We start from the raw sequence: 27,857 nt of genomic DNA on the forward strand, positions 1-27,857 counted from the left end.
TAATCATTTATAATCGGGCTAAATAAATGACAAGAGACATTTGAAATCAGACGTCTTTATAAAAACTGAACAGATTTACGGATGTATGTTTACAGTCTTCCGTAACGGTGGACATTTCTGGATGTGTTTGTCTTTAAGAATATTCTCTTTTACATCATTTTTATTTTTTATTTATACTTTTTTTTAAAAAGAGACAAAAGTTTTGAACAGTGATAGCCTTTAATCTGCCACTGTGAACCAGCAACGAATTTAAAAGATAAAATAAAAATGCGCATGCGTGTTCTGTAATTAAAGCAGCTGCGTCAAGTTGCGGTGTCAGCGGAAATCAGGAGAATTGGCCTTCAAAATAAAGCTGTCCATTTTATGTTTTAAAATTTAAATTATATTCTCCCTGTTAGACTTGAAAAGTAATAAGTATTTCGGAATCAAAGCATTTTCCCATTTAATTTGATTGAATTAAGGAATATAAAGGATATTCCCTAAATGGCTTACTTTAGTGCAGTGCTTCTCAATCCTGGTCCTCGTGGGCCCCTGTCCTGCATGTTTTAGATGTTTCCCTGCACCAACACACCTGATTCTAATTAAAGGTCCTCATTAGCTTGTCACCAAGGTCTGCACAGTTCTGTTGATGACACAGGTACTTTTATCACGGTGTGTTGAAGCAGGGAAACATCTAAAACATGCAGGACAGGGGCCCACGAGGACCAGGATTGAGAAACACTGCTTTAGTGTGAGTGTGTGTGGTTGTGTGTGTGTGAGGCCCTGAGTTGCCCGGGGACCCTCCAGGTGAACAACCGGACCCGGAGGGAGCTGGGATAGACTCAGGCGGATCCTCATGACCCAGAACTGGAATAAGCCGGTATAAATGATGGATGGGATGGACATTTATAATAATGTTTATCTTCACCTTCTGAAACGAGTCATTTGAATATCGTAGTTGATTCTGTTTAGATAGTGAGTTAAGTAAAGAGCACATATAGCAACGTCTCTGATTTATTCATTTATATGAACCCTGTGATGGTAAAATGGAAGTTGCTGGGGGCCTATTATGAAAAACCCGTTTTTTCTTGCTTTAACATATATAAAGTGGTCTCCCCTCAGCCTGCCAACTCAGAGAAGGAGGAAAGCAACCAAATTCTGCAGCGTCTGTACAGCCGCCCGGATGAGCCGTCCAGTGTGATGTGGATCTACGAGCCGTTCAGATTCTGCTCCCGTCGTTACGTAACGGCGGGCGCTGGAGCTTCCTCCATTTTTTCATAGCGGTGTATCACGTCATTCAGGCAGCCAATCAGCACAGAGCCTCATTATCATAGCCCCGCCCACTCAGAATCCTGCACAGATAATGAGGTTAGAGAATGGGACGATAAAGACATGGTTTAGAGGCGGAATTTCTAATTTATTTAGCAAAAACAATCAAAAGCTTGTTTTTAAGACATTCAAGGCCTGTTTAAAATAGGTATTAGATGCAATAATAGGTTCTCTTTTAAAGAACCGAACTGTGAAATTGTCATGCGAAGGTCAGAGGCATGAGAGAGACGTTAGAAGAACCCAAAAACTTTTAGCATAGCTTACTATCGTAGCTTACAGTCGTAGCTCACTCGCTTAGCTGGCTGGCTTGTATTGGTAAGCAATTGGTTGGTTTAGCAATTAAAGCAATTAATATTAATAATAAAAACTTCTCACAAAAAGGGGATTAACTATCCAAACAGTTGAATTATAAGTTTCACTTACCGGACCGCTGTCATTGCTGGAAGCCATGTTGATTTGACTGAAATTCACATCAGCGCGGTTTGAATGGTTTAATCTGATTTATGACTAAATCGTCCCCCACGTGGGGTACGCTCTTATGATTGGGGGAAACAAAGGAAGATATCTGATTGGTTGCAGATCCTTCCGTGTTAAACAAAACGCATTTGTGGATTGAAGCAGTCAGGGGAGTCACAAAAGTCACACACAATTGTAGCTCAGCCAACAGACAAAACAACGTTTGTAAATCAGGTTATATTTGTGTGTGCATCCGAAATACATTTGTGACTCTTGTCCTGTGCATTTGTGAATCGATTTTAGAGACTGTTCTAGCTCCATACTGAAGAAGCTAGAGAAGGTGGTGGAGGAGACGTTTCAGTTGTGATCCCGTAACCCGAGCGGACAAGCAGAAGTTCCCGAACCAAAACATAATGTTCCCAGAAAGTTCTGGGAACCACAAATTGCTTTCTACTAATCAGTGATTAAGTTGTGCTGATTGTACACTGCATGGATGCGGTTAAAGACCTAAACCACGTGAGAGGAGTCAGGTTTTGTGCAGGAGCGTGGCCCCACGCGGGAGGAGCTTTTATGCCTACGTCACAGGCATTGTGAGGTAGAATTGTCAAATTGGTTTGATTCACCTCACGAATCGGCACAGATTACTTTGTAATACTGTATTTGACCCGGTCTTTGTACGTTTTGACCGTATAGAAACGTAATTCTTGCCTTTTTTCTGGGCGGTGCCGTGTTGCAGAGGGGCGGAGCAAACAGACCTGGGAGCAGAGTTGTTTACACCTAGTGGACCTAAAAGATGATCAACCCACAGCCTTACAGTGCTGCGGTAACATTAGCAGCTCTAAGAAGTAATATTGGAGAAAGGTGAACAAAAACAAACGTAATTTAACTGGGGGGCTCAATTATCCTTTATTACACCATTCTTACACTGTATAGTAGCCTTTGTACGTTTTGACCGTATAGTAACGTAATTCTTGTCAGTTGTGTGAAATAAGACCTGGAAACAGTCATTGTGGCATAGAATTGTCAATTTGGTTTAATTCACCGTACGAATTGTTACAGATTACTTTTTCTAATAATGTATTTGACCCGGTCTTTGTACGTTTTGACCGTATAGAAACGTAATTCTTGTCATTGTAAGAATGAGATGTACCTGCTGTATCTATTGCCCTTACTTTTTAACAACTTGTGCTTTTTATTATTTTACCTCTTTTCTTATCATTTTATTTCATTTTATTTGTTATTTATGTTTTAATTGTGTCTTGCCGCTTTTAATGTTGATGTAAAGCACTTTGAATTACCTTGTGTTGAATTGTGCTCTACAAATAGACTTGCCTTTTATTGTGAAGGGTCGGCCGGAAGTGCTCGTGTCCGCAGACGCGGGCGTCGCAGTTGTGCCGGAGCGGCTGCAGCGGTCGGTGCTGACTGTCCCGTCCTCACATCACACCCAACGGGGCTGCAGCAGCACCGCTCCTCCGGTCCAGCACCATGACTCCCGGACCCGGACCCGCAGTCTGAGCCGCGCCGACACACACCCACGCAAACACACACTCACACTCACACACACACAAACCCACGCACACACACACAGGCACAGGCAAACCCGCCAGCATCCCAGCGAGCCGAGGACCATCCACCGCGCCGCGGCTCCGCAGAGACGCAGGAGAGACGCGTCCCCGCTCGGGCACCCGCAACAACATGTCCTCCTCGGGCAAGGAGGGCAACAGCGGGCACTACGCCAACTATGTGGGACCGTACCGCCTGGAGAAGACGCTGGGCAAAGGACAGACAGGTCAGTGCAGACTCACGGATGCGGCAGGTGCGGTGCCGCTAGAGCGGCAGGTGCCTCGCTCGCGGTACCGCACCTGCCGCTCTAGCGGTAACGCCGTAAAGCGCTGCCGCGCTAGCGGCGCCGCACCGCACCTGCCGCTGTAGCGGCACCGCTCCTGCCTCCAGGACATCACGCCGGGCGCTGCGGGTCCTGGAGGCGGAGAAATGGCTTTCTAAACGCGGATTGGCAGAGTGCGGGGAGAGGAGCCGCTCTCGTGATGATGCTGATGATGCTGATGATGATGATGATGATGGTGGTGCGCCTTTAATCGTTGTTGTCAGGCAGAGAGAGGAGCGATAATGGGCCTCGCGGTTCTTCTCCCCGTCTCTTAATTCAGGCGAAGCCTCCATCTGTCACAGTGGCCTCTGCAGAAGAGGCAGAGCGGTGATGCTGCACACACACCTGCACACACACACACACCTCCAGCCCATAGGTTAAAACACACACACACACACACACACACACACACACACACACACACACACACACACTGTGCTGCAGCTTGTGCTTCACTGCTGCAGTACCGACTTCCTAGTTGGACTTTTAGCTGCTGGCGCGTCCTGCATCATGATGATGATCTGGATGCAGGCCCGGGTGTACTGTAAGTCACGTGACCCGCCTGAATGACATTCCCCAGGAAGTGACCTTAAAGTACCGTTCCAGGCCCGATTCCTCAAGTTCAACTCGGTGTGCTTGGAAGTCCGGAGCAGGTCTGGGGCTCCAGTCTCCTGCTCGGGCTGTTTGCAGCCTCTGATATTCAAATCCAGCTGCAGCATCCCTGTTTAAACGGGGACTGTAGTCGTGGTTGCAGTGGTGCAGCGGTGGGACTTCAAGTTCCCTGGTCTGGATGCTGCAGCTTCTGGGATCATCAGGATCTGGAAACAATCACGTTTTCCCCTCCCGTTGCAGCAGGTAGATACGATTCGCTGCTCCGGTCCTCTGGTGAGAAAGTCATTGATAGTTAGCCAGTTAGCTGCTTCCCCAGCTGGAGTGAAACAGCCGGTACAGGATCCTCACTAATCACACACTCCAGTGAAACGGTGGTCTACTCTCAACTCTGAGATGAGGGAGGGAAGTCTCTGCTCCAGGATTGGCGTTTGAACCGGCGCCGTCCCTGCCACGCTGCCACTCCGCCACGGCGGCTATGATTCACTCCTTTGCAGAACAGTTATGGCTTTGTAGCTGTTGTCCATGACAACCAAGGCAGAGTGATGTCATCGGCCCTCACTGTAGGGGCTGTCCTGAACTCTTCTTCCCCTTCTGCTGTGGTTGGATCAGTCAGTTCTGTGTAGTAATCAGACGCTCGGAGATGTCCTGCATTCACAAACAACGCTGACAGTGATGGAGTGCTTCGGGTGACGGGTAGTAAACACTGTTGATGGGGTTGTACGGAGCCACATGGGCTCAGGTTGAACATAGCTGGAGTTGCAGAGCTCCCAACTCGTTTTCCACGCTTCAGATGGCTAAATCGCTTCCCTGCTTCCTGGGCAGGATTAAAAACAGGGACCTTTATCTCCCCCATCCATCTCGAGTGCTAATTGTCCCTGGGAGGAGGAGGGAGGCTGCTGAGCAGGTTGTTGGGTGTAAATGTCCAGGATCAGGAACTCTCATGTGGCTTTGCAGACCGTTATCACAGCTTTCTCCTTCTCCGGCTGAGAGTGACACCAGTGCGCTGCTTGGGCATGGTGGATGGAGATGGTGGCGTGCTCTTAAACGAGGTCGAGTGCTGTGGTGACTGCTCATCCAAGCGGCGCCGGTGCCTCGGTTTTCCCTGTTCAGTTGGGAGCTCATGTGTTCTCGTCCTAAAACAGTCTGCAGTGTTCCTCAACCTCTAATTCAGGTGTGTGTGTGTGTGTGTGTGTGTGTGTGTGTGTGTGTGTGTGTGTGTGTGTGTGTGTGTGTGTGTGTGTGTGTGTGTGTGTGTGTGTGTGTGTGTGTGTGTGTGTGTGTGTGTGTGTGTGTGTGTGTTCCTGCAGAGGGGAAGCAGCTGAAAATAGGGGGTAGTTTGCTTGCTGAGGGCTTTTCATCCGATCCCAGAGCTCTGGTGCTGAGCTGGCAGACGGTGAAGTCCGTACATCACTGAACCGCCTACGCGAGTGCAGGGCAAGCCCGTGCATGTGTGTGTGTGTGTGTGTGTGTGTGTGTGGCTCCACTGGCTGTCTTTGCGAGACAACACAAATGGTTTTCTCTTCTTCAGATGAACCAGATATTTGAAATATATTATTTTTCTCATTCCCATAATTCCAGTGGATACAAAGACAGCCCCTTTTTCCTTTCCGTTCCCTTTCCGGCTGCAAAAGACTTTTGACTTTTTAAATGCAACTTCTGATATTGTAAACTTTATGTGGTGGACGAAATCCACCCGGACTTCCCTCGGGGCTCTGATGTTGTGAGGTTGACCCGTCTCTGCATCATCCCGGACAACCCGGACATGGAGGGACTGTCCCTCCGGACCGGTGGGTCAGGGTGACGATCTCTGGACAGTTGTGTTGTTGACACAGCTCCTTGTATCACGGTGTGCTGAAGCAGGGAAACATCTAAAACATGCAGGACAGTAGATCTCAAGCACCAGGGTTGAAGACCACTGGTCTAGAGGAGAGAGTCCAGTGGACACCCTCACTGTGGTCCTAGGGGGGCCATGGGAGTTGGCCCAACCAGTCCAGATGCTCGCTGGGCTTGGAGACGGCATGTCACAGCACCTCTGGGTGTGTAGGTGGGTGGAGCTCCCAGAGTAACCATGGTGATTAGGTTTGGTGGTGAGGGGTCATCACCTCTGCCCTTTATGGATGAGGTGGTCCTACTGGGGTCATCACGTTGACGTATCACTCCAATTCTGTCGTCCCTTTACTGGCTTCCTGTTCAATATCACATTGATTTTAAAATTTTATTGCTGACTTTTAAGGCCCTAAATAACCAAGCCCATATTTATTTTTAGTTATTTTTAAATAACTTTTAACCCCCTACCTGCCAGGGCCTCCCTCAAATCGTTCCCAGAGCCCGGCTTGTGACCAAAGGTGATGGAGCTTTTGCAGTCCGGGCCCCCAAACTTTGGAACTCTTTACCTGCTGAGATCAGGTCTAAATCCCCCACTGCTTTTAAATCTTTACTAAAAACATTCCTGTTTAGAAAAGCTTTTATTGTGGTGTGAATATTGTTATTAATTTTAGACTTGGTTATTGCTGCCTTATGTTCTTATCCACTATGCACAGTATTTTTATCTTGATGCATTTTATTGTTCTTGGGAAGCCCTTTGTAACTTTGTTAAGAAAGGTGCTATATAAATAAAGTTTATTATTATCACGTGGGCACCTTCCTCTCTCCCTGGAGAGGTCAGGAACCAGCACCTCCCACTCTGAGATGGTGTTTGTCAGCGGGAGAAGCGTGGGAATCGTTTGGGTTCGAGCGCCAGCCGCCCCGGGCCTTAACCGTCTCGGGGTCTCGTTCATGAGTGAGGGATGGAGCAGCTGATCGACCCGCGGATCAGTGCGGCGTCTTCAGAAACCCGAGCAGAAACTTTGGGTAACTTCATGAAACTTCTAGAAGAAATTAGAGTATTTTTCCTGTTTTGTTTCAAAAGCTGACATGATTTCTGTCTGTATTCTTGAAAATTTCCCGACTGCTCGGGGATACAGCAGAAAAGCACCTTTTTTAACCACGACTTTACAGCTCCGCTCAGAGCAGCGGGTTCAAGGGGTGGATTCAGACACACCAAGCTTTTCCAACAAGTGCACCTCCCAAATAATTTATCATGCGTTACCATTAATGAGCAAAATTACACTTGATGGAAAAGTGGTGGTTTAATTTTTCAATGAATTGCTATTTTTAAAATTTCAACTTTGAAAATGATGAAAATGTTCTCCTCAAAGTTTTTTTTCTTTCGTCCGAGATGCACATCTGTTTGAAATGTGCAACATTTATCATCTCATAAATACTTTTTTACAACCAAAGAGGCGAAAATAAAACATGTACAGACCAAAGTGATGCAAAACGGTTGCAACTGCGTTTCCGTCTTTCATGTCGGTGTGAGCCGCAGCAGAGTATTTGAGCGTCTCTGTTAAACTCTTCTGCGTCCTTCAGATCCCCACTCTGATGGACGCTTTTGTGTGGCGGCCACGGTGGCGAGCCCGCGGCTGGAACAATGCCTCCTTGGTGAGTGAGGGGCTGAACAATCACGGGGTTTGTTGTGTGTGTGTGTGTGTGTGTGTGTGTGTGTGAAGGAGGCTGATGCTGAAGTGTTTTTCTCTCCCTGGTCATTTTTTTACACTTGTTTCCCAGGATCCGCGCTGCACTTGTTTTGTTGGCCAACAGTTACGACGGTTGTCATGGCGACAAAGGCCGCTCCTCTCCGTCTTGATGCGCGGTTGCAGGCTGACGTTCATGTTCAGCCTCACTGCTCAACAAACTCACTGTAATTATTCATAAGCTGGCGGTTTTCTGTCAAACCAACAGCGTGTAGACGTCTATCCTAGTTGTCACTTTTAAAATCCTAATTAAATCCCATTAAAAGGATCAATGATGTGAATTCTAGTTATCCCACCGTACAATCAGGACTGTTTTTACTTCATTTTTTAACTATACAGGTGCCCTCCATCAGTGAATTGGTTGACTTTATCCCTCCATCGGTCGTGCCGTCAGTAATCATATGAAATGTCAGAAGAGTCTTGATGCCCCAGAGGTTCCTGGTGAGGTTCAGGTCTGGGCTCTGTTAGGCCAGTCCACACGAAGCGCCTCAAATTAACTGAAGGTGCTCTAAATTTAGGAAACTTTCTGAAAAACCACTTGTACCTGCATATATTCCTATAATATCTGGGTTAGATATTGTTGAGTGAACAGAGTCAATGTTTTAACAATTAAATCAAATAAAAGTATCTCTTAAAAAAAAGAAACCAACATACATCTTCAGGAAGATGCCAAATAAATGTGATGACAAGCGCACGTCAATCAACTGCTTTTGATAGAAGACATAGTCTGAGTATTACTACATTCTTGAAAATCTCTGTGAGGGTTTGCAGAGCTGAAACCAGGACTAGAGGAGCTCAGTTGGGACTAGTTGGCTCCAACTGACCACTCTCTCAGCTAAGCGTTGGCCTCGGACTCCTCCGGACTAAAGCACAGACCCCTCTGAACCAACCCATGACCAGTCACAGCGGTCCATTAGTCAAAGTAGCAGCACGTGTTCTCTCTAAAATATGAATGATGAATAAACTCTGCTCACACACATCAGATTGGTGACAAACCCGGGGCTTCGGTGTTCCTCGCCTCCTTCACTCAGACGCCTTCTTTGCCCGCTAGCTCCTCACTTTAAGAGCCGTCCTCCCAACTCTCTTCCTCCGCCCAAGGTGTGTGTAAACGACAAGAACCTGCTTCCTGTTGCAGACGGCTTCGCTCAACAAGACGCCTGGGCCGTTCTCACTCGGCACCAGACATATAGATCTGTCAGAGACATCGGCGGCCCGTTTTGTTATTGCCAATAACCTGTTAGGAACGTGTGTGTGTGTCCCGGTCGCGTTGTAATGAAAGTGTCATGTTATTGACGTGGAGCCTCCTAAAGACCGCGCTCCCCCGTGGAGGAGTGTGTGTATGTGTGTGTATGTGTGTGTGTGTGTGGTGGGGGTAGTGTCGGCAGCGGGGAGAGTCCCAGCACAGATGGCAGCCTCTAGGTGGCTGAAATACAGCTTCATTATCAGCAGGTTGCAGGTGGTAACGCTCCCATCACTCTCAGCGCCTACGTATGCATACGTTTACATCCCTCGTGTGTGTGTGTGTGTGTGTGTTGTCGCCATGTTATATTGCACTTGCCGGCTTTGCTCCATGATGCCACATTAAATGTAAAATAGTACACACTGACTTCCCGCCACCTCATTTGCATCCAGACGGAGATGAAACGGATTTACGTGGCGACTCTTCTCCACCGCCTTGTCGAAGAATGACCACCGTCCCAGCTCTCGCTTCCGGGTTTATCATTTATCACCGCATCCATGGACTACAAACATCATACGTCTGCTTCGGATGCCCTTGAGGAATGGGGGGGCCGGGGGGACTGACAAAAAGAAGGATACACAATGCATAATGAACGGTGCATAGGAACCAGATAGGCTGTAAAAATAGATGATGTACAACTGTGGTAGCCGCGGGTGATCAGAGGAGACGACATCCCATCTTGGCTGGAACAAAGTTCTATAAATATTTAGTGCTTAAGATGCTTCTCTGCAGGTTCCCACCTGTTGCACCTTCCTGAACCCCGTTAATCACTGACCTCACAAATCACATAAAGTGCTTCTGCGTCTCCCGGGTCGAGGCTTCTGTCTGTAACTGCTGGAATCTCTTGATCACCCCGGGACCCAGCCCGGTTTGAGTGTCTGTGTCCCGGTCTCACACATTGGGTTTCCTAGCAACCGCTGGTTTGTGTTGTCACCAGGACTGACACCTGGTAACACCTGGTCATCACTCCCAGAATTAGCAGGCTTGTTTTTATCTCTTTGTGCAGATAAAGTCATCGTAGTGGCAGACTTTTACCCCAGACTACACAGACCTAACCTTTGTCTTCAATTTGACATGTGGAGGTGAACGTTTTTTTTCTTTCTCATCCCCATCATACATTCTTAATTAATATTAGATCTATTACACAGTGTCTGGGCTTCCCGCCATCACTAATTCTCTTCATAACTTTTATGGACAGAATGTCTCTGCACGTCTGAGGGACGGAGGATGTTCAGTTTGGTGGGCCAAAAGACTACGTCTCTTCTTTCTGTAGATGATGTGGTCCTGTTGGTGTTGTCATGCTGTGATCTTCAGCTTTCCTTGGAGTTTACCGGCTGACTTACGTTCCTCCCCTTACGTCCTCTCACGACTTTGCAATTTAGTCGATATGGTTGTTGATATGTGGCCCTGCGATGGAGTGGAGGCTGGTCCAGGGTCACCTCGGCCTTGTGGTCAAAGAGAGTTGGGATAGACTCCAGCAGATCCCTGTGACCGTAAAGATGGATGGATGGATGGATGGATGGATGGATGGACGGACGTATGGATGGATTAACGGACAGACGGACGGACGGACAGACGGACAAACTGATGGTCGGACGGTGCTCATCAGAGGTTGCTATGGTAATATAAAGGCAGTATTCTGTTGGCATTTACTCAGATGTGATGCACCAGAGCAACGGAGGGTTTCCAGCTAGATGTGCCTGATTTAATCAGGGGGGTCATGGATCAGTAGATGGGTTCCCTTCCCCTGGGATGTCGCCTGCTCCATCCACAATACGCTGGGCGAGAACAAATGTCACTGTGGTTTGTAGAACCAATACGAGGTTAGACATGTGATCCAGGAGCGACATTTACCAACCAGATTAAAACGCTGACTGATTGAAACTCATAAATGACTTTGTCCATTGTTATTTTGTCCTCTCCAGAACAGAGAAAGGCGCGTGGGTCAATAGCAGCACACCAACTGCACCAGGAACAGTCCACAAATCAAATGCATTCACAGTTTTCTAGAACTGCCAAAAGTGACGTGTGTTTGGGGAGCACTGCTAATGTGGCTTCAGAACCATGTTCAAACTCTAAGTTGTGGGTTTACAGTTTCCAGAAGCAGATCTTTGGTTTGTCAGGTCCTTCTCATGAGGAACTGCCCCCCTGTTTTGGATCAGACGGTGTATGACTTAAAACCTAACTTTTTTTAGAAACTTACCCCTTAGTTCTGATATGATGAGTTGGAAGTCCTTCTTACTTCCTCACACCAGGCATCTCTGTCCTGTCATGTGACACCTCAGCTGAGCAAGGTGGACCTTGGGTCTGGTTCTGTTGGAGGTATTTCCCGGATTAAAGGGGAGTTTGTTCTTTCAGTGCTGCCATGGCGTCGTGCACGGGCTCAGGACAGTGATGAGAGAGTGATTGAGAGCTCTTGGTTTCCTTAGATGTGCTTCTTCTGACGAATATTGAACGGGACGAGTTCATTCCACTTTGGGGATCAATAGAGCATGTTTTACTTGAACGGGACTGTAATTGAATTGATCAGAGATGAGTTGGTCGGGGCTTTTCCACTGGACAACTTGAATAGTTTGAAAGAGCACGCTCCAGTCAGAAGAAGAGGGGGAGGAATGCTGTGGGGACGCTCTCGGGAGGGGATCATCAAAATTATGGCGGGGGTTGTTCTCCTCCTCCTCCTCTTTCCTCCCTCTTTCTATATGCTTCATCCATTTGGCTCGCTTCTCCTTTTCCCTCACATTCGCCTTTCCCGGCTGAGAGCTTGGTTACCATGGCAACCGGCAGAATGCTCTCTTTTGTGGCTGGTTGGAGGTATCCCGGCCCTGCATCCCTGCACCCCTCCACCTTGCTCTCTCCCCGTCTCCTGAAGGGGGAGGTGGGTGTTTTCACCCGAGCCATTAAACAATGACTGAGGAACGACCCCCCACCGCTCTCGCCCTGCCTCTCCAGCGCTCTGCACCTCCAGCGCTGCGGCGTCTTCCCCGCATCGCTCACGTTGTCAGGCTAAAGCGCAACACTATCTCTGAATCCCTGCCGCTCAGATGAGTCATAGCGGAGAGGCGGCACGATTTCCATCTTCCTCACCCGGCTAATGCTTCTCTGTCCACCAGATTATCTTCAGCATCACCCCAGAGGACACGCTCCATCTAATACAACCCTCTCCAGGTTTAAACACATGCTTTGCGGTTCAGGAGTAGAGATGAGAGGAGACAGAAACGGAGAGGTGATAAACAAAGCCCCGAACGAGGTGTGAAACTGTTGTCACACTCGAGACTCATCTGTCGTGAATCTCCGTGATTTTATTTCTCGCTGCGTCGGACGTTTGTTTCCACATTGCGATGCAGCGAGCGACGTGTGAAGTACGTGTTAGCGAGCATGAGAACCACCGCTTTTAGAAGTGCAGATGGAATTGATGCAAGAAAAGAAAAGCAGGTGGAAAAAAAAAATTTCAGATCAGATGAAAAAGAAACTTTGATCGCGTGGGAAACGGGAGGAACAAAGTGTGTTGATGGTGAGACGCGCCGCGCGTGATTGGGTTAGCTCACGCAGAAACACACGCGTCAGGATGCAGCCCTCATTGGTATGCAGACACCTTGTCTTAAATGAGTTTAGTTGGCTGTCATCGTGGCTGTCGGTTATTATCGGCTCTCAGACGGCAGCTGCTGAAATATTCAGGATGCTGAAGCTGAGAGCTCTGGATGCTGTTCCTCCCATCACCCACGTCCCCTTGCTGAGGCCCAAGCACTGTCTTAGTGTTGGTCAAAGAGTGAATGACGTTGGAAATGTACGAGTATTTGTTTTGGGGGTTCTCTGAATTTAGTTTGAGGGTTGAACATGACGTCGGATATCAAAGGTGTCTGGTGTCGGACCCGTGTTTCTCTGAGATCTTCAGATCTGCAGTCCACTGGGGCCTTTCTGTGTTGGCTGGAGGCCTTCTGGAGTTTACCGTTGTGTTCATCTGCAGTAAGAAAAAAGTAATCAGGTGTCATCTTAGGTTCCCATCCAGCGAGAGGTCACGTTAAAGGATTATTTATAGAAAGAGGGGATGATAATTTTGGGGGTTTCTTTAAAGGAAACCCTCAACTCTTTGCCTAGACAGCTTTGAGGTTTTTTTTGTCAGCGATCAAGGGTCCTGGAGATGGCCTGGAGAGTTTGGCCAAGCAGTTCACATCTGCTTTGGGGACTTAGAGAAGGCGTTCAACCGTGGCACTCGGCGTACTTTGTGGGCGATGCTCTGAAAGTATCGGGTCCTGGATCCGCTGCTACAGGCTATTTGGACCCTACGCTAAACGGAACGAGAGCTTCAGATTCATCCTGGGTGGTTCGGCTGTCAGAACAGCTGTTTGTCACCGATTCTGCTCATAACTTTTATGGATAGAATTTCCAGGCCCGGTGGGAGTCTGGCCTGAGTCCTCAGGATGATTCAGTCCTGTTGGGTCCATCGCGCTAAGATCTTCAGTTTCCTTGCAGCAGTGAGCAAAGAGCTACCAGACCAAAACAAGTCTTATTTTTAAAATAAAGTGGTGCTTTTTGACATCAAAAGGTTTTGGGGGCTGAACTGGCATCTGAATCGGCCTATTCTTGTGTTGGTGGCCCGCGCTGGCCTGGTCATTGCTTCGGGTATCTGACCCAACCGCTGCTGCAGTCGATATGAGGCTAGGCTAGCAACGGAGGAGATGATGTCGTTTCGGCAGCATCTGAAATGAGGACACATGTCATCAAACGGAATAGCTGAGTAAAAGTAAACTAAAATAAAGACTACTCTTCAGAAAACCGTTGGGACGTTACAGAGTAAAGTCTTCTTTATGTCTGTCTTCAGGTCTGAGATGGTTGTTTGGCTCGTTGATGTAAAATAAATGATTGCAATGCCGCTGATTCTGTCATTTTTCTGCCATCCACACAGTTTCCTGAAAACTGCTGCGACGTGTTGGACGTTCGTAGTCTTGTTGAGGTGGTGCAGAAGAAACCGGGTTTGACCTCCTTTGAGCAGTATCTCTCTACCTGCCGGAGGCGGTCTGTAATTGACGCTATATAAATAAAATTGAATTGAAAATGTGGTGTCTCTGCTCTCCAGGGACTGTCCTGCTCTCACCGCTCCATTACTTCCACCGTACCTCCTCTTCAGTCATTCATGTTTCTTATGTGGCAGGTAGAGTTTTAATCGACTCCTGCGTGTGTAGTTTTAGAAGATCAAGATCTGCTGATTGTTTTATTGTCAGCGGCTAAGCTTTTGTGGCCGTTACAGTGTTCATGTGCAGCTCCGTTCGCCCTGCTGGGCAGCTGGCTCCATCAGACCCGGTCAGCGCCACTTCAGCACGATTACAACCAGCGGGACTCGCTGTCAGCTGTCTGTCAACATGCCACAGAGCTGCAGTGATGACTGAACTCATGTTCCACCGGAGCTCCGGTGGTTAGCTTTCCCATCCCATTTTGTCATAACTTTCCATCCGTCCGCTCTCTGCACCGTCTTCGTCCTGTTCAGGGTCACGTTGGGCTGAAGACTCTCAGTCCTACGCTCTGGATGTTGGTTCATTTCTTTTCTATAAATAGTTAATAACATTTAGGATATTCTTTCAAACTCTTTGCGCCTGTCAGACAAGAGGATTTGGTTGGATTAGAGAGTAGATTCCCAGAAAGCGTATCCATCCTTCCGTAAATTTGCAGAGCAGATTGTTTTCTGGAAGCAGAGAGCCGATTTTCATGAGTACGATCCAGCTGCTTGACTTTCGCCTTAAACGGGTCAGATTATACAATTTTTGCTCCCTTTTCATATTGATCAGCACCACAATGCTGCGATTTTTAGTCTGATCGCTGCTTCAACTTTCTGGGTTTGTCCGATGGTGCAGCCCGACTCATCTCCCCTGCTCCCCGCTCACTCTGCTGTCATTTTTCACCTTCCAAACTAATCACACGTTACTCCCAGTCACATTGCCACGGCGACAGAGATGTTTCTTCTTGAATTGAATCCTGTCTTAGGGGGGCGGGGCTGACCCCACATTGGGGATCGATCAACGTTGAAGCAAACGCAGAAATAAGACACTTTTCAGGTCTCCACTGACTGTTGGCTGCCTCCCACAGGGAGCCGGTTCTGGTGTTAAAATGCCCAACTTGACCCCTGGAAAGGTGCCTGGGCCGAGTTGACCTGGAGTCTAGAGGATGAATCTGCAGTTCCAGCTTCTGCTTGCGTGAGCAGAAAGTCACTTTGAAAATGAAAAAATACGAAAGCTCATGGTGCGTCTGCTCTTTAAAAACCGATTAACAGCTTAATCTGCGGGGCACCTCTGAAATGCACGCGAGACCCCCTGAAAACCCAGTAGACGACAGTTGAAGTCACTTTTGAACCTTTGAAAGTAAAGAAAATCAAATAGGACCATTTTAACAGCTGCCTTTTGATACACAGCAAGATCAATGTGCTGTGGATCATTTCAGTCTATTATCAGTTCACAGTTGGTAAATAACGCTGAGAGCTGCAGAGGAGGAAGAACGGCACCGCTGCTGGGCTCATATAATTAGTGCTCAGAAATGTAATTACGCTTAATTTAGCTCAGAAACTGTCAAAGTAACCGTCAGCTCTGGCTTTTTAATAGACGTGGCCTGTTTCCACCTCAGCCTCGGCTCGTGAAACTTCAGGAGACATGGAAAGTTTGTGCTGTGATCCCAACACAACCTGGTACTGGTCTCAAAATCAGCCGAATGTGTTGTAATCAGGAATTCTGCTGCTAATTGTTGGAAGGAGGATCTGCAGCTGCCAACACGGGGGCCGGTCTGCACGTGTTGATTTGTTGTAAAGCCGTGGTTTGTTTCATGATCAGCGTTGTACATAGGGGTGGGTATTGGGAATGCATTACACATCTTAAAATCCAAGTTGTATATATGTACATCAGATGATAGTGATAATGCATTGGACAGACTGAGTCAAAACCATGTAATTCAAACTTTCCATTTTAATTATGCAACATATTTGCATGAAAAAACACACTGAAACACAATGAAAAGTGCAGTGTGTGCATTATTCTTAGATACAAAATAATCAAAATAAAATGCAGTGTCTTACCCACACTGAAATTGAAATCACAAAAATACAGTACAGCTACTTGCCCCTGACTTAAAATGACAAAAATAAAATGCAGTGTCTCACCCACACTGAAATCACAAAATAAAGTGCAGCTACGGGTGGGCAAAAATATTGATACGGCAATATATCGCGATACATACATTGAATATCGATATCGTATCGGGAGACTATGTATCGCGATATATTGCCGTATCAATATTTTTGCCCACCCCTAGTTGTACATTAGTTATTGTCACCAATCCCGGCGTCACAATTTCTCCAGATGAGATCTGTGTGCTGCAGTACGCAAATTAAACAAAGTGTCAACATTCCTGGTCGATGCGAAACAGGAAAGAGGAAACGTTGCAGTTCCTTTACCGACCACCAGGATCTGGATCCAGACCTGTGGTTCCCCTACTGACCACTAGGTCTTTACAACGGACCAAACCAGTTGAGTTTTCTTCTCCGTTCAGCAAAGTCCAACTCATTCAGAAGTGGTTTGGCTGATAGCGATGGCTAACGGAGGGATGCTGGTGCTCCTGGAGACAGCTGCTGAAACAGCAGGACAAAGTGCTGCTAGAACCAGCTCCACCTTAATCCGGTCCCTCTGCCCAACTTCACTCGCTGCCATATTCAACAGAGACCAATTTAAACCCACAATCAATAGCCGGTTATCAAACGGGGACGGGTTACGGCTCCAGATAAGCCCCTCGCGGACCCGCAGCCCTCTTCCGTCAGCCAAAAACTTAATGAAATTGAGCGTAAATCCCCCTTCTCTCTCGCCCAAACTCTCTTTCATCCTCTTCCAAAAGCAATCTGGACTTTTCCCATGAGTCAGCACTCGCGGTGTCCAGGAGTGAAGCGGGGAAATTACCATTTGAAGAGCTGTCTTGCTTCTCCCTCTCGTGCCCGCGTTGGAACCTCACTTCATTCTGGAGTAATATGAAGTTTCAAAATAGATAAATAAACCCGCCCCTCATCCCCTAAAACCCCTGACAGCTGCACGATGGGATGACCGAGGGCCTCCGCTATCAAGCGATTCCACGCCGAGGAGGACGCGGTCATGGATGGAGAGTCCGGTCATGCCCCGAACCTTAATGAGGTGCTTTCAATTTGCTAATTAGCATTACCCATGAGCGTTAGGGGCAGGCTGCGGCAAGGCGCTCTTTCGCACCTTTTAGCGTTTTATGTCGTCTTAATTCAGCGGGGCCACACAGAGCACGGTCCTCAGGAGAGACCTGCGCCCCACACAGATGGCCCGTTAGCGGCGGCGTGTGCAGAAGCGCCGCGGCGCCTTGAGCTGCAGCCGCAGCGAAACGTCCAATCATGTGGCATAATCAGATCAAGGGCGGGGGACGGGGGCGTGAGAAACTCCATTATGCTCTCTCTGCTGGCAGCGCTGACAGGTGTGTGAGTGAGTGTGTGTGTGTGTGTGTGTGTGTATGTGTGTGTGTCTTGGATGGCATGCAGGTTATAAATGACTCGATACATCTTAATAGCAACCAATTCTGAATACACGTGTGGAACAAACGCGTTCCATCACATGATTAGCGGTGCGTGTACAGACACGCTGTGGATGTGTGTGTGAGTGTGTGTGTTTTGCAGAGTTTCTACGGCGGCCTCTGTCTCTGTAACCTTCAGTGAAGCTGCTGGAGTGCTGCATTACAGCAACGACCGGCTGCAGTTTCACTGCAGTGAACACACACACACACGCAGGACTGAAAGTGTGTGTTTCAACACTTTCCCTGCTTCTCTCGTAGACAGTAGAAGAAGAACTGGTCAAACCCCCGTGACAGCACCTGCAGGTTTCAGGGGAGGGTCTTTTGATGCCTTTTTTCTGGGCGGTGCCGTGTTGCAAAGGGGCGGAGCAAACGGACCTGGGATCAGAGTTGTTTACACCTATTGGACCTAAAAGATGATCAACCGACAGCCTTACAGTGCTGCGGTAACATTAGCAGCTCTAAGAAGTAATATTGGAGGAAAGTGAACAAAAACAAATGTAATTTAACTGGGGGGCTTAATTATCCTTTATTATATCATTCTTACACTATATGGTAGCCTTTGTACGTTTTGACCGTATAGTAACGTAATTCTCGTCAGTTGTGTGAAATAAGACCTGGAAACAGGCATTGTGGCATAGATTTGTCAAATTGGTTTAATTCACCGCACGAATCGGCACAGATTACTTTTGTTATACTGTATTTGACCCAGTCTTTGTACGTTTTGACCGTATAGAAACGTAATTCTTGCCATTGTAAGAATGAGATGTACCTGCTGTACTCTACTGCCCTTACTTTTAACAACTTGTGCTTTTTATTATTTTACATCTTTTCTCATCATTTTATTTTATTTTATTCTTGCCCCTTTTAATGTTGATGTAAAGCCCTTTGAATTGCCTTGTGTTGAATTGTGCTCTAGAAATAAACTTGCCTTGCCTGATGGCTGGCAGTTTGAAGTATCCTACAAACATGTCAGCAAACACATCAAAGCTGTTTTATCGGCCGGCTTCATTGTTGCTCCGTCACGACTCTGGGCTGACAGCTGCTGCATCCTCCTGGATCCTCTCCTCTGGTCTCTGTGCTGTACGGACAGACAAAAGCCGCGTGGCTGGTGGGTGATGGTTGGACCCCAGAGCCACCAGTCCCGCTGCACTGGCCTTAATCTGACGCTAATCCCACCATCCAGCAGGAAGGGGGGACTGGTCTTCCCAGCTACGCATGAGGGCATGCACTGTGAAGGAGGAAGACGCAGCCTGTGTGGCGATGAAGCCGCATGGATCTGTGTTTTATGTCGGGGTGTACCGGTTAGTGCCCGTCGGCAGGGGTTAAGGTGCGGGAAAACCAGGGCTGGCAGTCTGAGAGAGGAAGTCTGCAGCAGCTCTTTATTGTCAGAATAAACTCAGGTCACCGCTGTTGTTAAAATGTTAGTCTCATAATGAGGAGGAGGGGGGCGACGGGGGTCATGACCCTCATTACACCACCTGACAGATGGTCCAACACCACGCTGTGTGTGTGTGTGTGTGTGAGCGTGGATAAACAGAAGTACAACCTCGATAAGGACCCAGTCGATGCTCTAACAGAAAGGGAAAGCTCACAGAATGTTTCATTGTTTCACAGTCGAGGGTTTATGGCCAGGAGAGCTGTTATTTTTATACGTAGTTTCTCATAAAGACTAAACTGAAATTTGCAACGCTGAAGTTAAGATAGTTGAAGATGTCGTATCTAAAGGAGACATTGTTTGTTTCGTCATAAAAGTCACAGGAACGCGGTGCAAAAGCTCTTTTCTCAACCTTATTTATCACAGCGGTTCACAGCAGCTGGCTTTTGGGGGCGGAGTTATGTTTTTCTAGATGAAACTAATTAAAGTAAATGAATATTATCTTCCCCTGCAGTGCACAAACTGTGTTGACCCCTGGTGATGTCATCTGTAAACATGACCACGGTAACGTGAAGCGTCCGTAAACCGTCATCTCTAACTGAACCCTGTTTACAACCAGATCTATTTTTAGATATTCTTCATATCTCCTCCATGACTAAGACATTTGAATGTTTCTCAATAAAAGGTGGTCCTGCAGTGTCCCCAACTGGCCTAAAACATCTCGGAACAATGTTTTACACAGACAGTAACCGTTGTAAAACTGTAAACACTGACAGACTGAGTTAGCAACAGTAACTAAGGGGGGGGGGCGGGGCTTACTGAGAGGTCAATTGTTGAAATTAATCAAGAAAGGGTTATAAAACCATTTCCAAACAATCTGGAGTTTAGCTTTTCACAATGAGAAGGATTATTCACAAGTGGAGAGCTTTTGTCCCAGCAAATTCATCCCAAGGTCGAACTCAAGATCAGACCGTGCAAGTCTCCGAGAAATGCAGCACAGTTAGGTGTTAATGTCCACGATGGCACAATAAGAAGAACCATAAGAACCAGTACGGTGGAGAAAACCAGCCTGACGGATCAGAGCCACATCCAGAACGGTGTAGGTCTGATGACGACCCATACTTCCTCCCATCCTACGGTTGGTTATCAGACCGCCTTTTCATGCAGTTGGTCAGTGACCGATCAGGGCAACGGACAAGGTGAAGTATTCAGAGTGCCAGAAATGAGTCAGCGGCAGAGAGAGATTGATGGAGTGAGAGAGACAGCAACGTAATGACATTGAAAGGAAGCAGAATTTAAGCCAGAATCCCGGACCGCTGAGAACCCGCTGGCATCGGGCTCCTCCGATCTCACCTCGATAGCAAGTTGCAGGACGTGACGTCCAAACGAGGAGACACCCACCCCCAAGTCCCACGTAGCTACCAGTGCAGCTAACTGTGTTAACCCCACCCAGAGACTCTCTCTACAGGGATAGACGGGATTGATGGGCTCTTTCTTGACTTTTGGGCCTTGTTAAGAAGCTCCAAGTAATGACAGCTACACGTACCTGCAAAGCAAATTTAAATTTTCCATTGTACTTCTAGATTTCAAAGCCTGGAGGCCAAACGTGATTTGTCTGGACTTGATACCCTGCACAATGTTTGAAGAAACACGAGCAAAACAGATGGCTCTAAGGCTCAGAGCCAGTTTAAAACACTGTGGTGGACATATGAGGACATGGGCTTGTTTTACAGGACCTGGGCACCTTGCACTCATCAAGCCAACCACAAACTCCCCTGTACACCAGAAGAGTCTGGAGTCCAGACCTGAACCTGGTTGAAATGTAGCGGTGGCAGCTCCAGAGAGCTGTGTCAAAGTGACAGTCATGATGCTCGGTGGAGGAATTGAGGAGGAGGAGGAGGTTCACACCTCCATCTCCATATTTTCAGACTCACACGGCCTCCAAATAGTGGCGTTGTTGCGTAATGTCACAGTTTTTGAGCTGGAACTGACTTTAAATACCAGATCTGTTCTGTCAAGCATTCAAAAAAAAATCCAGATTTGTCCCTGGCTCAGTTACCGTTTGGAAATAAAATGGTACTTTTTATCAAAAAGAAGTAATTATCTACTCCCTCCCATAAGAGCCACTCCCAGGCTCCAGTCATCTATTCATCCTCCCTTCTCTCCCCCTTCCAGTCCTCAGGCACAGTAACACAGATACTGGGTGGTTGATGGGGGGTTGGCGGTGGAGGATGGAGGAGATAAACCACGTCAAATCCACTTGCTTGACCCCGTTGATGCAGCTTTTGTCCCTCAGGCTAAGAACCCCCCCATCCTCCCTCCAACACTTCTCAGAGCTGCAGGAGTTCCCCGTCGGTCGGTGTGTCTGCGGTGCTGCAGGTCCACCAGGTGGACTGGAAACCACCGACCTCCCGTGTCTGTGACTGTGGGGGGGCACTGATCTTGTAACACTGTCAGTTTTTGTCTGGCTGAAGTTAATTAGCGTTACCTGTTTTCTTTTACATTTTTACCCTGGAAAGTTGTTTAGTTCCCTCCTGCTTTATTAAACATGGATGATATTATTTCATGTGTTTCCAGGTGTCAGCTGGTGGGCAGGTGGTGGTGTGACTCACCTGTCAGCTGACACCTTGTCGTACATGGGTACATGAGGAGTTGTCGGATACGGACATGAAACTCATGCAGTCTCAAATTTCTCAATTTAAACTAAAAAGAGTCTCAAAGTTGAAGGCCAAAAAAGTTCTTGTTCAGGTGTTCGTGCCTGACACACGTTTTGGAGTATAGCATCACTGCCCCTGGTGGCTGAGAGACGCAGGCGCAGTTTCAAACGTGGAATATGCCCAGCTCATAGTTGTGTTACCGCCTTATTGGAAACATATTTTGTTCTTGGAAGGCCGAGGTGGATGGAGTTTCACCTTCTTTTCACCTTCTTTCACCTTCACCTGTGGAAGAAACCAGTAGACCTGAGGTCTGCTCAAACTGTCCGCTCCTTTAAATCAGGCCTAAAAACATTACTGTTAACTGAAGGTACTCTTAAATTAAATACTTACCTGCTGGACTCTACTGCCCTTACTTTTGAACAACTTGCAATTTTTAGTATTTTACCTCTTTTCTCATTTTATTTCACTTTATTTGTTATTTACTGTTTAATTGTGAACTGTTTACTGAAGCGTACTCTTATATTAAATACTTATGATTTTTGAAAACCGCACAAAGTTACGCTAGTGATGGATAAGCTCTGAATGCAGGCATTGTGACGTAGGATTGTCAAATGTGTCTGATTCACCGCACGAATCGGCACAGATTACTTTAGTAATACTGTATTTGACCCGGTCTTTGTACGTTTTGACCGTATAGAAACGTAATTCTCGTCAGTTGTGTGAAATAAGACCTGGAAACAGGCATTGTGGCATAGAATTGTCAATTGGTTTAATTCACCATACGAATTGTTACAGATTACTTTTGTAATACTGTATTTGACCCGGTCTGTACGTTTTGACCGTATAGAAACGTAATTCTTGCCATTGTAAGAATGAGATGTACCTGCTGAACTCTACTGTCCTTACTTTTTAACAACTTGTGTTTTTTATTATTTTAGCTTTTAGCTTTTCGTATCATTTTATTTCATTTTATTTGTTTTTACTGTTTAATTATGTCTTGCCACTTTTAATGTCGATGTAAAGCACTTTGAATTACCTTGTGTTGAATTGTGATAAATAACTGGCCTTGCCTTCATGTTTAAATGCAAGGACAGTAAAAGACTTTGCAGGTTCCATTGAAAGGTAGCAAAAGGAGCAAATTTATGAGTAGACTAGAAAAAAAGACAACAATCACTGTTCTGCTGGCTGCTAGTTGCAGTCTTCCTTTGCTTTGATCGGGATTTACTTCCACAAACATGTCTGAGGCCGGACGCTGAGGTGTCCCAGTCCTGCAGACCATCATCCCTCTGACAGGTGTTCACGTCCTCCCGCTGTTCACGAAATCTGATCGTTTTCCCCCGAAAAGCTTCTGGTCATTTTAAAGCAGAAATATAAAAAGATCAAAGAGTTGCAGACTAATCAACTCCCCTGTCACATAGCTTTTAGCATCCGCCGGTGTAACCGTGTTCACATTGATCTCTGGATTAGTGTCATTGAGCCCTTGTATTTGCAGCCAGACTGAGCTAATTGATTTCCAGGTGAAGGACTTGCGTGATGATAACTGGTGGGAGTCGGGGGGGGAGGTTGGCCCCGGCGGGTCAGCTGCTCGGGACTCTCCGAGGAGCAAGCTGGAGACACCAGGAGAGTCCTGGGCTCTGCTAAAAATACCCAGCAGATTCACGCGGCCTCCTCCGGCTCTGGACTCCCGCCAGCCGCGCTCATCACACACAAACACAGCCGCGGGGGGCCGAGACAAAGACGGCGCTGCGAGTGGATCCGGAGCTGGAGCGGCAGGTGGGCGGGGCCAGGGAGTGGATGGAGTAAAAGAGGAGGGGGCGGAGGCACGCTTGGTGGAGGAGGAATAAAGGCCAGCGACGGGGGGAGGGGATGGTGGAAAATCCAGGATGGAGGAGGGGAATATAACACACAGAGCTTGTAATAACAAAAAATAAGAGTTGTATACACAAGAACAAAAGATGAGAACAAAGGATGTGGAGAAGTTGATCATTTAAATCAATGAAAAGTCTGAGCAGTTGTTAAAACGGGGATAAAAAGAGGAGGAAGGACGACTGGGATGAGCTGTGATGATACTTCTTCCGAGTCTGAAAGGCAGTCATGGCGATGATGTCATCATTTGCTGGTTGCTCGTTGATTGGCGTCGTGGAGGAGCCAATTAGACGCTAGGAAGTGACAAAGGCAACGCGCTGCACATCCCGCACATGCACGCCGTCGCGTACGTGCCTTTCACAGCTGGAGAGGCCACAGCTGGAAGAGTAGATGAAAAAGGGATTAACACATACATCATTGACCAATGGCGTGATGCCAGCTCCTCAACTCCCAGCATGCAGCTCCCTCTGGAGCAGAAGTGCAGAAATTTAGCAAAGGTCATCGTCTGAAGCTGAATGATTTCTTTTCTGCAACTGTGGCGCATACTGCTGATTTCTACAAAGTTACTGAAGTGATATTTAAAAAAAAGTCACATTGTTGTAGTGTAGATGTGCTGACGTTTAGGAAATGCAGGATTAGAAGTATAGATGCACGGCTGACGCACTGCTGAACTTCATATCTGCAGTAATAATACACCGCAAGTGTCATGTAAAGCACTTTGTGTTGCATTTTACCTGTATGAAAGGTGCAATATAAATAAATAAAGTTTGAAGTTTAAAGTAGATCTGACATGGTAGTACTACGGGACCTTAAATCTTTCTTAGAACCAGATTAGAACCAGATTTGAAGTCTTAACATCACATCAGTATAACCAGAACTCCAGACACATCTTTTTTAGCTCCACAAACGGATGGGAGTTCAGGATCTCCAGTGTTTTTCCTGCGGAGTTGAAGCTACAGATGTCCGAGTTCTGATCCCTGGGGAACTGATATTCGGCAGCCATTGGCTTAGCTGTGTTTGTGAGCGGGGCTTGACAGATGATGCAATGAATTAGTTGGGACAGAAAACAGAGAAAAGGTTCTTTGTTGATTTGGGTTGTTAATGGCTTAATAGAAACAACTGTTTTTATTTAATTAACCGAGGGAAAGAATCTCTTGAGATTTAAAATCTTTTTCGCGAGTGCCTTGAGCAATACGGCGGTTAAGAGCACAAGAATTACAAACGCAATATAATAACAATATAAACATAAAATATCTATGTATGCATCACAAAAGAAGCATCATCAAACACTTCTCAGCATCCAAAATCCATACTATTACTATCAGCGATCATGCGCCAGTTCTTTCACTCTGGTGAAGAAGGGAAGTGTACCAGCTTCCAGAAATTGGAGATTTAATACATCATTGCTTAAAGACCCCGACTTTGTTAATTCTTTCAAAAAAGAATGGGACACTTATTTTCAAAACAACGATCAACCGGAAACATTAGCAAGTGTTCTGTGGGAAGCAGGAAAAGCAGTAATGCGAGGCAAAATAATTTCCTTCAGATAAGAAAAAGAAAGAAAATTTAAAAACAAAGGGATTAGAATGTGAAATTAAAGCGTTAGAGGAGACCTTTGCAGACAAACATATCCTTAATAGAATAAGGAAAACTAAGATAGAATTAAATAAAATAATTGACACAAAAACGCAGTTTCTAGAACAAAGGCTTCGTCTGGAGAACTTTGCACATGCCAACAGATCAGGGAGATATTTAGCCAATCAATCAAAAGTAAAAAAGGAAAAAACAACTATAACATCCATTAAGGACCAATCAGGGAAGATTACGCATGATCCCTGTTCAATAAATTCAGTTTTTAGAGATTTTTACTGTAAATTATACTCATCACAAATCGAACCACCAGACAAATCCATTGATCAGTTTCTTAGAGAATTATTATATAGACCTAAAATGACCCTTCACTTCAGACCGATGGGTTCAAAGGTTTTAATGATTCAGAACCTTTTTGGCCAAGTGGACCAAAAAGTCTGCATGTGGGTCTGTGAAGGTCCTGAACTGAGGAGGTGGTGTGTTGCGCTGCTCAGAGGTCGTTGGTTTTATTCACTGTCATCGACGTATTTGAGTAAAAGCGCCCACTGGCTGAACGGCGGTGCTTAGCTCGGCCGTCCCGCTCCTGAGCGACTGCTCGCTGGTGTGAGTGCTGCCCATCTGTCGTCAGACTCGGTCTCCCTGCCAGCTGCCGTCTGAATTGGAAGCAGCCGCTAAACGCTCCCAGCCAGATGAGACGGCTCCTTGTGGCCCATTGATGCTCCCCGATGCGAGGTCAGGCCTAATTGGCCGCAGTCCTGTTTGTCCCACAATAAGAGCCTTTCATGTGGAACTCGATACTCAATAGCTTCAAGTAGCTTCAGTTCAGAGTCACTTTGTTTATGCTGATGATTGCTTCTCAAGCGTTACAGAAGTCTGAAGTAGCACCGACGAGCAGCACCGAGGAAACCACAGAACTCTGTTGTCTTGTGATGCTTTAGCTTCTCTGGCTGTTATTAACTCAAGGCACTGACCTCTTATATAAATGTTGCAAACATGGATTTACAGTCATGAATATGATCCATTTATCCATCCATCTGGTAGAAACATCCCGCCCTAGGGTGTTACAGGTGTGAAATGGTGCTTTTACACAGCAAAGCTGCTGCTTCTCTGCTGTCAGGTTGGACATCTTAACACGGAGGTCAGGGGAGACTCATCCTGTGAGGCCCGACCGAGGCAGGTCCCCAGGGAAGAATCTGGAGGGCGTCCCGACCCAACACCTGAACCAGCTCAGCCCCCCCTTTCACATGGGGAGGGGCAGTGACCGGACCACCGATCGCTGCACGTTAGACCAGCTGACCTTCAGGGGAAGCACGTTTTTGATCGTTGTATTTGCGACCTAATTCTTTCGGGTCGATACCCACAGTTCACGGCCACGGGTGACGGCCGGATCGTAGAGGGACGGGTTAATGGAGAGCTTTGCCTTTCTGCTGAACTCGCTTCTCTTCGCCACAACACACCCCTTTACGCCCCAGTTGCCACTTTCGCTCACTTCTGCTTCCAGATACTTAAACTCCTCCAAAGCAGGAATTAATTCCCATCCAGGGCGTCCACATCAGCGGTGTCAACCGTAACTGATGTCAGGCAAGTGTATTAAAGCAGCAAACACATCAAACTAGGGTTTTTTTTTAAGGATTTATAACCTCCGAGAGGGGTTTGCCTGGAGCTGAGGTGCGTGTTAAAGGTCGGTGTGACTGAAAGCACCAGCCTTCACATTTCTCCAGAGGAGTCCCGCTCTCTGACAGCCTTTCTCCGTCACCGGCGCTGCGGAGCTTCGGGTCGACTAACAGATGGATGCGGGGTGGAGGACACCACGGTGATAAAGCGGGAGAGAGGCTGGAAGATGGAGGAATTTCTGTGGATGGGTAGATTTGTCAGGGTGGGGTCAGGACGGGAGGATGACGGATCTCAGGATGAAGCAGTGTCTGTATCTGAGGGATGAGCGCCGCCGGCCCGGTGGCCGGTCTGCCTCCGTCGTCTCTGTCAGGCCTGATGGAGAGGGCCACCCCGCAAATGGGAACATTGTGACAACCTGGAGATTTGTGGACTTGCTGGAAATAACCAGCACAGGGGACCGTTTGGGACGAGACCGGCCTGCACCATGTCCCCAAGAGGGATCAGAGATTGCTGTTTTTTTTTCCCACTTGGGTCGTCAGTTGCTTTTCCTGCTCTTACATTTCACAGAACCGGAGGCCTACAGGCGTCACGATGGCAAATATCTGTAACAGACGTCAGTGTCGGGCTGTTTTCAGTCTCTCCAGCCGCACTGGTGACTGACGGGGGCTTCTGCTCACATCAGTCTCCCGGATTTACCGCAGCGTTCAGTAGAAACTATTATATAAGAGGAGAGACGTCACTGGCGGATACAAATATAAATGTCAGCATCAATAATGGGTTTATATTCATTTTTTTAAACAGAAAAAAACAAGTCAAGCATGAGACCCACAAGGATGACAGCAGAACTTTTGGGTAGTAGATCGTAGGGGTGGGTTAAGAATATCGATATATCGATATTTTATCGATATGCATGTGTAGGAACGATTATCGATACATAAATCCAAGTATCGATTTAAAAAAAAAAAAAAACAACTTTTTTTTTTTTTTTAATCCCGATTTTTCCCCCCATTTTATCACCCAGTGCTCCTACCTAAGTCAGTCCTGGGCATTGCTCCCTCTACCAACCCCGGGAGTTCCTACACTGAGCTCAAGTCTCCTCCTTACTTGAGGAGTGAGCAGGCTGCTT

General features: G+C 47.0%; 1 protein-coding gene across 10 annotated transcripts in view; it reads left to right on the top strand.

Moving 5' to 3' along the window:
- The first annotated feature begins 3,215 nt into the window (after positions 1-3,215).
- The window catches only part of LOC133458002 (serine/threonine-protein kinase BRSK2-like), a 168,995-nt gene continuing 144,353 nt past the window's right edge, over positions 3,216-27,857 (top strand). For all 10 annotated transcript variants that reach the window (XM_061737445.1, XM_061737454.1, XM_061737463.1 and 7 more), the window contains exon 1: positions 3,216-3,553. In XM_061737445.1, coding sequence (XP_061593429.1) covers positions 3,460-3,553 — 94 coding nt within the window. In that variant the 5' untranslated portion in view covers positions 3,216-3,459. The remainder of the gene's footprint in view (positions 3,554-27,857) is intronic.

Source organism: Cololabis saira, chromosome 2, assembly GCF_033807715.1.
Source record: "Cololabis saira isolate AMF1-May2022 chromosome 2, fColSai1.1, whole genome shotgun sequence".
NCBI classification, from domain to species: Eukaryota; Metazoa; Chordata; class Actinopteri; order Beloniformes; family Belonidae; genus Cololabis; species Cololabis saira.